Raw genomic sequence first — 12,979 nt, 5'->3', positions numbered from 1 at the left:
AGACTTTTTCTAAATGTGACAAATCCCTTGAATGGTTTTCTTTGGGCAAGCTGAAAATTAGGAGAGGAACTGAAAAACCATTAGAGAAATAGGACTACTTGCATTTTGTCTATGTACTGATGTTGAATTTGTCTTCTTAGATTTGGATGTTATTAGTTACCAGTCATATAATGATGATGATATAATGGTTCACTCTGGTGCGGCATCAGAGGCTGGGGAATTGCAGGATGCAGCTAGACAGGAGGCTGGGTCCATCTCTAGCAAGAACCGAATTACTGTAGAGGGTCAAGAAATGGAGACTGGCTTTAGCAACAATGGCTTTGAAGACCAGAATGGTACAGACAGCTCACCTACATTGAGCCCAGAGGTAAGACACTGGATTCCTCTCCCTATGTCAACATGTAATAGATTATTCAGGGAAATTAATCATATTGGTAGTCAGTTGATACAATCAGTGAGTTATTGAAGGCAGTCAGTGCTTTCTTGACATAATAAAAACCTTTTCTGAGACAAACAAGGATGTTATCATTGGGCTGTCATGACCTGACCTTATAGCAATGCTTTAAGTACTTAACCCACAATTTATTTTCAATTAGTTTTTATTGAACATTTTCGGTTATACATAGCAAAGGGAAAACAGTGTTGATCAACAGATCAGGTCCAGGAAGGACCGAAAGGACAAATCAAGAAGGAAAAAAATATTTGTCTTGCATCGGAGGAGATGAGCTGTTTGTAGATACCTATAGTATTTCCTTTGAGGGAGTTGGAATCTGGAAGCAATATCCTGGAGTCCCCTAATCGACCCACCCTCCATAATGTCAGAAAGGTTGTGTATGCCCCTAGTTTTCCATGTCTGCAGGGAAAGGTCCGGGATCAGAAGTTCCAACGCGGACACCGGTACCGGGATTGGCCTCAGGGGGACATGAGGGAAAACAGCCCCAATCAGTACCCCCCAGGCCCCTACCGAAGCCTGAATGGAGGGTGATAGGTCTCTCGTGGGAGTGGATTCCCAGGAGCGGGACATTAGGTAATTAGGTAGGTCCTTACCAGGGACTGTGGCTCTTTCTATGTTTATCCAATGTTTATCGGCGGGTGCGATAAACCAACTTCTAAGGTGGTTAACCCACAATTTAAATGCGGATAATGACTGCTGACTTTCCTTACCTGTGTACTTGTTCTGGGTCAGTGACTATACTGTGAGTCAGCCATAAAAGCCAGCAAAATAGCACTTGTTTAAATGCTTGTGCTTGAACAGGTTCATAAATAGGCCAGCCAGGGTTTTAAGATATCTCAATGTGCAGGGAGCAATCCTTTGGATTCCAGTAGAGACTTTGGGATTTACTAAAGCCAAATAGGCTGTTCAAGTGAATTTTCCATCAGCTTAGTGAATGTGGTGAAGCTCTGCTGACTTCCATCCTCCATCCATGTGCAACTAAAAAAATGTTTTGATCCAATGTTTATCCATCGATCGTGCATCTAGGGAGAGTGATTTATTCCTAACCGCATGTTATCTTATCACATATGATTAATTGCAGCGGCTGTCATCCGATCATTAACTTGAGAGGGTGACACCTGCCGATTGTAAATGGCAGATTAGGGATTCCTGCTGCAGGCGAATGCAAGTTCCTGATGCAGGAATCACTAATTGCAGCTAGATACTTCCAGTTTTTGGACTCATGGGATAGCTGTGTTCAAAATTGCAAAACAGTTCAAATGGAGGAAATAGTTGAAATAGGGTCTGCTTTTAAGCGTAATCAGTGGATAAGAGGATGAGAAAGGAATGTGGCTTTATTGCTGGGGGTCCCAACAGACAAGCGGCTAAATTTTCCCCCTTCCCCCTTTTTTTTTAATTAAGTGGAATTAGAGAGACCTCTCCCCTCTTCTTTACGGTACCTTATTTCCATAGATTACTAGAATAATATGGGCAGAGGGGCTTTCAAGGAGAGGAAATTAATAAACAAATGTTGTCACTGCTATTTGTGATCTGGATGTATCATTCTCTGTATTTTGGAAAAGTTGAACTGTGTGGTTTTGTTGGTGTTTTTTTTTTTTTAGGTATTAAATAAATAAATATGATAATTAACAAAAATAAATAAATGTAGCAGCTGTCACCCGATCATTAACGGGTGACGGCTGCTGCTTGTAAATGGCAGATTAGGGATTTCTGCTTCAGGAAAATGCAAGTTCCTAATGCAGGTATCCCTAATCGCACCTAAACATATAGGTGTGCATGGGGCAATAACCTGCATGCAAAAATATAAAAAACACTGTACATTTGTACAAAACAGCCGCTGAAATCAGCTCCAATCCTTAGGTATGTTATATTCAACATATGGAATTCCATTGTGGGGCAGTTAGAATTTTGCCCCTGCAAGGCCTTCTTCACACTAATGAGGATTTGGCAATTCTTATTTAAAGGGTGTTTGAATCTCAGTTTAGTTAGATATCATCTTCTTTTCTAGGTCTTGGTAGAAGACACAAGATCTGTTTTCATTTGTGCAGTGATCATGTTTGCGGTGTATATTTTCATTCCATAGTTGGTTTCTTGATTAGCTACCATTTATTATAAAACAACAGATCCTAAAGATATGTGTTCTTGGAAAAGATGATCTCTTAAGCCAAACTTCCCTTTCGTAACATGAACCATTGCACCATTTTTGTTTTAATGAACGAGCTGCCCTCAGATCATGCTAACATATAATCCTATTTAGTCTACTTTTACTAAAGATAACAGAAACCATGGAAACCTTTACATCATTAATCCAATGCCTGCTTAAAACAAAGTACATTCAAACATACTAATATGGCGTAAGTGAGATGATCTTTCGTCAATAAATTATTTTCAGACTTGTTTGTCCTGTCCTGCAGTTTCTTAGAATGTTTTTTTTTTCAGTTGATTCCCATTAAGCCATTAATTGTGAAATTGTGTGAGTACCCACTGATGATTTGATATGCTTTGCAACAGAATCCGCACTAGCTATTTTACATATTCAGTAGTAGTGTACATATTCAAGCACAAAAAGGTTTTCCTTTTGAAATGTATTGCTAAAAGTAGCTGTCAAGTAATGGTAGTATTTATTTGGTGCCCTTATTGGGTGTGCAGTTATAGTGTTGGTGCTGTTAATGTACCAAAAGTTTGATTACAAACATTGTACAAAACTAAAAAAAAAAAATCTGATGTTTGTAATACTGTTTTAGCTTCTAGTATAAAGTAAATGTAAATTAATTATAGGGTGACAAGAAAGGAACACACACACACACATATATTATATATATATATATTCACCGATCAACCATAACATAACATTTGAGCTACAATAGTTCTTCTATTGGATCGGACTACACTGGCCAACCTTCGCTCCCCATGTGCTTCAATGAGCCTTGGCTGCCCATGTCACTAGACATGTGCGATTCGTTTCGTTCCGAATTGAAATTTAGGAAATTCGTAGATTCGGAGCATCCGAATTTCCGAAATATAACATAACCGAAATCATCCGAAAGCATCCGAATCCAAAATTTCGAAACGAAACACATATAGGATCCGAATTCCAAAAAACGAAATCCGAAACAAAACAAATTTTTAGTCGCTGCACATGTCTACCTGTCACAGGTTCACCGGTGTGTCTTGCTTGGACCATTTTTGGTAGGTCCTGACCACTGCAGACTGGGAACATCCCACAAGAGCTACAGTTTTAGTTTTGCTATGACCCAGATGTCTAGCCATCGCAATTTGTCCCTTGTCAAAGTCACTCAAATCCTTACCCTTGCTTATTTTTCCTGCTTCAAACACATCAACTTCAGGGACAAAATGTTCACTTTCTGCCTAATATATCATAATAAATAATAATAATTAATGGCCTCTGCAAGCTGAAACCATTTTTTGAATAAAGCTCTCAGCTTGCATGTAGTCACTATGTCATAGGTAACATACTGTTTACTTTATCAATAACAACTCTGATTGCTTCATGATCATTAGAACCTGTCAGTGACAGCTAGGTTTGAAAGCAGACGGCTTCATAAAGTGTCGACTGGTAGCTTTTTAACTAATTATGTTGATTTATGTTTTCTCATCACGTGGCATCTTGCTAAGGAATGTTTTTAGACACATTGAAGGTGGGAAAGGATTGCATGTTAAAACATTTGTTTTAAAGTCCAACCGAAGTCAAAGAAATAGATATGCAGACAGACATTGTACTATCAACCTTCATTTTCATAGTGTTATAATCCAGTTTCTAGTTACAGCAGTTATCTAGGATGTCTAAATAGGACTTTGCAGTTCAATAAGCACCAAAGCCACCATAGTTAAGACACAATGCAATCCAGAAGCAGCGCTTAGTAACAGAGCTGGTTAGACACAGCCTTTCTCTTCCTTCTATGACTTCTATGAGTCCAGGACTCTTATGCTGAAGAGTGTAAGTGTTACTTAGTTATGCCAACACAAAGCACTGGAGGGGGAAGAGCAGGAAGCAGCATTTTCACAGAGACAAAAAATGTATCTTTAGGCATTTCCAAGAGAAAATCAGTCGCAAACCATGCAAGGGGTACAGGACTATAAAAACTGTAAACTGCCAGTCCATAATGCAAATCAATATGCCACCGCAAGTGAGTCCTTTATCACCATTTACAAAATGTATTTCCTGAACAGAATTATGTGTTTTCTCCTTCAGGAACAAGGGGAAGGTGACCTTGAACCTCATGCAGGCCACGTGCCAATTTCCAAATGTTGTGACCTGGACATTATCCTCGATTACAAAGCTTCCAGCCAAAAGCTGACTATAACAGTTGTGGAAGCCAAAGATATTCCTGATAAGGATCGTAGTGGAGTAAACACGTGGCAAGTCCATATTGTCCTACTGCCAAACAAGAAGCAAAGAGGAAAGACCACTATGCAAAAAGGCTCTCAGCCTGTCTTCAATGAAACCTTCACATTCAACAAGCTTGAAACAGAGGAGCTGGCCAACAATGCCATTCGTTTTCGATTGTATGCTGTACACAAGATGATCCGTGAAAGGATGATGGGTGAAAAGCTCCTTTCACTAAAGAATATCAGATCTGATGTGGAAATCAGAAGGACATTGGTCTTAGAGCCGAGGAGCAACTTAAGTGTAAGTATCAGGGCTTTGGTTGGCTATATTCTTTTTTCCTTGTATGTTAAATTACATGGACAATAAACTAAATTGTGATGGCAAAATTATTGCCATCACAATGTATTATTTTGCTGGAGGACCATGCCAGCAAAATAATAAAGGTGTACATTTATGAAACAACAAGGGGAGTAAGGAGTTACGCTATAAACAGATTATAATATGTGATCTATATCAGTCTCCAGGGTTTCCGTAAACAAATTCAAAAAAGAAGGTTCCCCAAACAAAGAAATCCCTATATTGGAGCTGATCAGGTAAACAGGTGACACAAAATGGTAATGATGTATAAAAAATATATATTTAATGACAATTAAAGAAAAATACACATAGGATCCAATATAACAAGACATCTAAAAACAAGTAAAAAGACATCCCCTTGAAATTCCACTTATAGTAATACGAGTGATAATCTAGAGACCACCTCAGTGGTAAATAGTCACTAATATATACACATTGATGTGTTTTAAAGACGGATACAATGTATCAGAGCGTACTCACAACCTGTGTGGTTTGCGATGAGGGACAGTCCTTGTAGGGTCCCCTGTTTAAACGTGGATGGAGTAAATTCTGTGAGGTGTATCTTAGTGTGGGATTGTGACTCCAGATAGTAGTTATCCTTGTTTGTCTGGAGGCTCCGATGAGCGTGTCACTCCCTGCTCAATTTAATACCCAAAAATAGGAAACAGAAAATAATTGCCCCCTTGCATTAGTAGTCAGTGTAGGTGGGAGGTGAATTTGCCACTGCTTACTTCAAGGAACCCCTAGCAACCTCAGTCAACAACACCCTAGGGTTCACTAGGGTTCACCAGAACCCTGGTTGGGAAAGGCTGTTGTAGCCAGTAGTTGTAAATCACATTCATTTGGACCTGTTCTGTAATGTTGAAGATGTTTTGTTTATCCAAACAGCTTTCTCAACTGTATTTATAATGAAGGATGAATTTTCTAAAAGCCAAAGGGAAAAGCTGCAGTTTGCATTCAGCATGACATTGACATTTGCTTGCTGTTTTTGTGATTTCTTTTCTTTCCAAAACACAGGAACAATAGGACACTGAGAATGGGCTATTTTAAATAATGCCATATCCCTTGTTCCAAATGGCTCGGCAAACAAAAAGCAAAACAGTAATCGGTTGTTTGAGTGTTATGCGGACTGTGCAACTTGACTAATTCCCAAAACCAATATTTCCAAAGTTTTCTGCACAAAGGACTTATAAATCCAGTCCATATAGATCTTTGATAAAGGGCAAGTAAGCAGCAAGTTAAAGCATAAAACTCTCCATATCATAAAGTGAAGGTTATTTTTCAAAATGCACAACGGACTTGAAAATCCAAAGATTCAGTCCATATAGATCTTTATTAAAATGCAAACAAGCAGCAGCAAGTTAAAGCAAAAACTCTCCTTATCATAAAGTGAAAGTTCTTTTTCAAAATGCAATAATTTAAACCAATAATGACTTCAAACTAGAGGATTTTGTGCTTTAACTTGCTTCTACTTGCTTGCACTTTAATAAAGAGCTAGAAAGACTGAATCATTGGAATTTTAAATCATTTTTGGAGACAACTTTGGAAATATTGGAGAATTGATATGCATAATTGATGCCATTAGGCTTTAACTTTCATGCACAAGGCATTTGCTATATGAGCGGTTTAAAGTGCTCTTCATACAAGATAATTTCCAAAATCACAGATATGTTTACTTGAACTGCTAAGATAATATAGCATTGCAATAGTACCTTATACCAAGTCGCAACATCACATTATATCAAGCTGTGACAGCACATTATACAGCTGCAAAAACAACTTTTGGATAGCCTAGAAGGAACATATCATGCCACAATAGCCAATTATATCACCCAGCAAGAGCCTATCAAACCATGGCAGAACTATAGCGCATATTATCAACAACAAACTATATTGCACCACTGTATCTTATGTATCGCAAGACAACATCATAATATATAATGCAGCAGCATATGACATGAATGAAAAACATAGTAACCAGCTGAAGATTTGTCACCATTTAACATTACAAACTGGAAACATTCTAACATGCCAAATGAAGAAATATCAGTCACAGTATCATGTGTGTAAGATTTTACTGGCAGGTTTTCAGAAAACATTCAGATAATAACCTGAGACCCTCAATATAATTCTTACAGAAGAAACGTGACATTCTACTGTATGTATGTATCCTCTTTCTTTCAGAAATTTCACTAAGACTGTAGAAGCTTACTCATGTTTTGCATCTGCTCATAGTGCTTATAAGTCCAGCTTGTTATAACAATGTGTTTATTAATCAACTTAAAGGAGAACTATGGGGTCAGTGTTTTTCCCCATAGTTCTCCTTAGGGTAACGGGAGGACACAAACTAGCGTCCTCCCGTTACCTTAAGCTCAGTATACCGCGAGCTACAGCTCGCGGTATACTGAGACGCCGCAACCGGAGCGGATCCCGACTTAGATGACGGGATCCGCCCAGCTGCGTGAGTGACAGCTGGCTCTACCTATCTAGAGGCAGAGCCAGCTGTACCTGCCCCCTCCCCGTCCGTTCCGCCAGTCAGCGCTGTTAGATCGGAGCGGGGAGAGGGGAATCCAGCCCCTCCCCCTGTCACGGCAGAGAGCCGTGACAGGATCGAGAGGCGAGCGAACCCGGTATGTGTTCGCTCACCTCCCGATCTACTGAGCCGACCTGTGACAGTCTCATTGTCACAGGTCGGCTAGAACTATGAGTTGAGTGAAAAGCACTCACCTCATAGTTCTCCTTTAAACGGTATGTATACCCTAACAATGAACTTCTCTTATTTGGTCTCTTTTGGTTTGTTATATATATCATTAAAAGCATTTTGGTATATTTGTTCGATAATAAAAAAATACTGCAAAGTGGAGATACAGAGATTATAGAGGTAATGTCCAATGGTGACAACATTGATTCTCCATGGATACAGTACGGTGAGTGGATGGTGTCACCCTTGGACAAGAAGTGTGTTATTGGCTGGATCATCAGTTAAAATTAAAGGAAAATAAGCCTGAAAAAGAAAAGTAATGCAGCCACCACATCTAAGTACTGGTAAGCTGCAATTTATTACAGTTTGCTGAATTTCAACCACCAGCCTGATCTCTCGGGTGACGGCATTGACTAACTATGGTCATGATGACCATATTTGGTCAATGTCAGCCAGCATCCCCTGCCCCTTTGTGTACATTCAGCTGCTGGCTACAGAAATGTTTTTTGGGGTTTATTTATTTATTTTGGAATTTTGTACAATATACCCCTGACACATTCACTGATGCTAGGTTCGCACCTAGGCGACACCTCACCGTGCGGCAATCGTGCACGATTCTGCATGGGTTGACGCGCAGTAAGGAGTCGCCAAGGTGTGAACTAATCGCGCTGTGGGTGCCATTATTTTCTATTTTCTGCGGATCGCGCAGTTGTCACCTCATCATGTCCTGGGTGTCGTGCGGTGTAGTGCAGGTGTGAACCTAGCCTTAGGTGGGGGCCGATATCTGGGAATCCCCTTATCGTAAAGGGGGCTACTAACATGATTCCAACAAGTCTACCCACCCCGCAGACATCCTCTTGGGAACCGGATGTGGAATTAAGGCCTTTTTGTCCCTGGCAAGGTACCTTCCCCATGTTGAGGGCATGTAACCTGGTATGGTTCAGAAGAGGGTGGGGGGCATGCACTCGTTGTCCCTCCCTTTCCTGGCCAGCCAGGCTGCATGCCTGGAAAGGGTCTGGTATGGATTTTGGGGGGACCCAATGCAAAAAAAGATAAGAGTGGATCCTGGAATAAAAGTGTGATTTTCCAAAATCCATACCAGACCACATGTCCTAGATAGGAGTCATATACGTATTGTTAAGGGAGATACCATGCAAAGACATGAAACAAATTTAAAACAACAGGCGCCAGTCCCAAAATATATACCAGACCGTTATCCTTAATAAGGGTCTGGTATAGTAAAAAAAAAGTGGAGTCCTCGACAAAATCCATACAAGACCCTTATCCTGGAATGCAGCCTAGGTGGCCAGGATAGGGAGGAGCAGCAAGCTTGACCCCCCTCCCAAACCATACCAGGCCACATCCCCTCAACAATGGGTGGGTACCTCTCTGGCAACCCAAACCCAATGCTCATCCCTAGTAGTGACGACCGGTCCCACAAAGCCCCTCTTGTTGCCAGTATTTGACTGGTCAGGTTACCACCCCTCTCAAAAGCGCAATGAGACTGGAGGTGCACTGGAGATGCTAGAGGGGCTGGATATTCATAACTCATGATATACTCCACATGGGGAAAATGGATAGAGCCCTAATGTGGCCTCCACAAGTGTGGATAGTAATATAAGTGGAATTATGCTTTTTAAGTCACTGTGGAACATGTCGTTGCTACATGACTGATAATAGTCATAACGTATAACCAATATATTGTGCTGTATTTCCACAGAGTGGCGATTCCCAGATGAGTTTTTCTGCAGTCTCACCTACTGATAGTGCTTTGTCCTCACAATCTCTATCACATGGCGGGGTGCCGGAGCTTCTGGTCGGCCTGTCATATAATGCTACCACAGGACGTCTTTCTGTGCAAATGATCAAAGGAAGCCATTTTCGCAACCTTGCCATCAATAGGCCACCTGGTGAGTATACACTTTGTAAATATCAATATTTTATGTAATCAAGAGTCTTTGAAGGGTTTCTGTTTGAGACTACGATTGTAGAGGCGCAGCCATATTTGTGATATGTTAGTTATAAAATCCCTTAAAGTCGAACAACAGGCAAACAGCTCAGTGTAGATGTGGGAGCTGTTTTCCTGGCTAAGGGATTTGTAATTTTGTCTAGTCAGCCCTGAGATATACACAGCCCGGCCACACAGTACAGCAAAGTTGATGACCTGACTCTTCTATACTACACTAAATTAAAACAGCTTGGTTGGACCCCAATATGTAATTGAACAATAACAGTGCAACAGAAGAAGAAGGAACTTACCCCTTTTTTGCTATTTCTTGTTAGTATGTGGATAGCCACATTAAAAAATACACACGACATTGAACAAAAAAACAATTATTTCAGTTGTAAATATCTTTGCCGTGCTTTGTATCACAAGCATAATTTAAGTAGGTTTGCAAAAGAGACAAATAGAAGAATAAAAGTGCACTTTTGATGAGCTATAACTTTAACCTACCTTTGTTACCTCACCGAAGAACAAATTTTGGTTATCATAATGTTACTGAAAACCTGGCTCTGCTCCATTTGCTCATAATAACCAAATCAGATTGGTTTTAACCATGTGCCCTCCCTTCCCATTTGATTTTGCATGGACATAAGGACCTGTGTTGATGAGCTTTGTGGGCGAATGCAGCTTGTTTTTGACATCAGTTTGAGATGCCTCAAAGCAATCAAAATGAACTGTATTTGCAGTTGACCTGCTTCAGATGCTTTCCCATTGAATTGTATGGGGAGAGATTCAGTTCCGAAGCAAACAAGCTTCTAACACTGTCATTTTTGCACAAGCTGCCCTATGTGCATAAGCTCAAGGATGATCCATCTCAGTTGTAGTGGGGAAAGGGGGGGGGGGCTGGCATCTTCCCTTTGGGCACCAGAGGGCCTTGTCCCGGGACTGCAATAAACATTTACCAGATTAAAATGTTTTTTTTTCTGGCCATAATAATAAGAAGAAAGAAAATATATGTAAAACCCCTGTACTCTCCCTTTTAAAATCCACTTGTCAACATGCCTGCTGATATCACAAAGTGCAATTTTAAGATTTAAGTCCTGAGTTTAGTGTCACTTTACCCTTGTGTTCTTTGCCACCACATCTGATGATATTCCAGTATATAATGAAAAATGGAAACACAGCATAGTGAAGATAGGTATACACTTCATAAACTTAGCATGGAGATGAATCAGTGTGTATCTTCCCCAAATAATAAGTATTGATGGAATTATATCTGGTCTACCGACTTTGATCAATGTTGCGTCAGCTACTAGAATACCTATTTAAGATGAAAATATAGAGGTGTCTTAGGATGCGAGAGAGGAAGTGTTTTCACACCCCATGTAACACAATTCTTGCAGAAAGAGTGCAAAATTACACATAGCATTAAAATAGATAAGATAAACAAAAAGACGTAAAAACAAGAGCAGAGAGATCTAAGGACAGTGTGCTCCTGTTCCCTGCCTTCTTAAAGAAAAACTCTGATTTCTGTTGTAACTGGAACAGACCAAGAATGCTAGCTTTCTAAATGTAACCTTTAACCCGTCTATGAAAAAGGGATATTTCCTATATGAGATGGGCATGTTTATAAAGCAGTGGATGTGACAATAACCATGTGTTCACTGCAGGTTAATCTTCTTGTTGCAAGTGTTTTAAATTACAGGGAATGTTTGGTGGATGTCACATTCACTGCTTTATACATATTCTCCATGTATGGCTTGAGCATGTGTGTTAATATCTATGGCATTTATATATGAAGTATTTGGCCAAACAAGACAATCCTAAGTTTTCCTTGCAAGGATCAGCAAGGGGAGCATACTACTACCCACAAATGTGATATTATCCCAGATAAGCTGTTACTGACCACATCAAAAGACAATGTCCACAAGTACCTTTATTAGGGCTATGTTACATTCGTGATGCTGTTTCTGGCAGCAATTCACCAGCGACATTTTGATACATCTAAGCATCTCTTTTCCCCCCAACAGATACTTATGGAAAGCTTTGCCTTTTAAATTCTTCGGGACAGGAACTGTCATGCTGTAAGACGTCAGTACGTAGAGGCCAACCAAACCCAGTCTACAAAGAGACATTTATTTTCCAAGTTGCCCTGTTTCAGCTCACTGACGTCACGCTGATGATTTCAATATACAACCGCCGTGCCATGAAAAGGAAGGAGATGATTGGGTGGATTTCACTGGGTCAGAACAGCAGCGGAGAAGAGGAGCAAATTCATTGGCTGGAAATGAAAGAGTCAAAAGGCCAAGAAGTCTGTCGGTGGCACACACTGCTGGAAGCTTAAAGAACACTCCTCTCTCTAGAATGTGCCGTATAAAAGTAGAGAAGTTTAACTTGTGCTGAAAAATTGCCTTGATTATCTACGTTGTACTTACCATGTCACCCTGTCAAACGGAGGCATATATTTTTACTGCACTATAATTTCTAGCATAAAGTTGTCATAATGGTTTTACACTGTGTCAGATTCCACTACAGATATTACAGGAGCTGAACAGCACAACATTTTAACCTCAGTTATATGTCAACTGCAGTAGGAGTACCTGCCCAAATAACAAAAAAAGAACTATGCTAAGCACAATTTGCATCTAAACTGATCACATCTTACAAACTGAATGCAGTTTAAAAAGACAACAACCTTACCTGTGGGTAGCCTTATCTCTAGGCATGTAGATCTAATAATCCTGCCTGATAGAGATGAATGCAGTGATTTCAGCAACATTTTACTGAAGCAGAAATTCAATGAAAGGGGCCATCAACTAAAGGGCCATGATTGGCACAGGAGTTATTTTAAAGCCCACTTAACCCATCAAAACCACAATAACTACCTTTAAGTAGATTTAAAGCCTTTTAGTTTTGGATATTGTAAACAAAGGTTACGAAAGGAAATAATAGATCTCTCCAAAGTAAGAAAATTCTCCCTTCAAACAGTTGTCATCAGAGAAAGTGTTCTCTATGGAGTAGCTGTAAAAAATAAGTCAAGGCAACTGGACTTGCTGTATTTTTCTTGAAGACGTTTCACTGGTCATCCAAGTGGATGACCAGTGAAACGTCTTCATTTTAACCTCAGTTATATGTCAACTGCAGTAGGAGTACCTGCCCAAATAACAAAAA

At 40.0% G+C, this 12,979-nt stretch overlaps 1 protein-coding gene across 1 annotated transcript in view; it reads left to right on the top strand.

The window, feature by feature from the left end:
• Window positions 1-12,509, top strand: part of SYT16 (synaptotagmin 16) — a 62,365-nt gene extending 49,856 nt beyond the window's left edge. The window contains exons 4-7 of the mRNA XM_018562330.1: window positions 141-367; window positions 4,668-5,105; window positions 9,584-9,773; window positions 11,839-12,509. Of these exons, the coding sequence (XP_018417832.1) occupies window positions 141-367; window positions 4,668-5,105; window positions 9,584-9,773; window positions 11,839-12,152 (1,169 nt within the window). The 3' untranslated portion in view covers window positions 12,153-12,509. The remainder of the gene's footprint in view (window positions 1-140; window positions 368-4,667; window positions 5,106-9,583; window positions 9,774-11,838) is intronic.
• Window positions 12,510-12,979: the final 470 nt, after the last annotated feature.

Source organism: Nanorana parkeri, unplaced genomic scaffold (assembly GCF_000935625.1).
Source record: "Nanorana parkeri isolate BGI_ZX_2015 unplaced genomic scaffold, ASM93562v1 scaffold20, whole genome shotgun sequence".
NCBI classification, from domain to species: domain Eukaryota; kingdom Metazoa; phylum Chordata; class Amphibia; order Anura; family Dicroglossidae; genus Nanorana; species Nanorana parkeri.
Note: the sequence above shows the minus strand (reverse complement) of the source record. Positions and strands in the feature narration are given on the sequence as shown.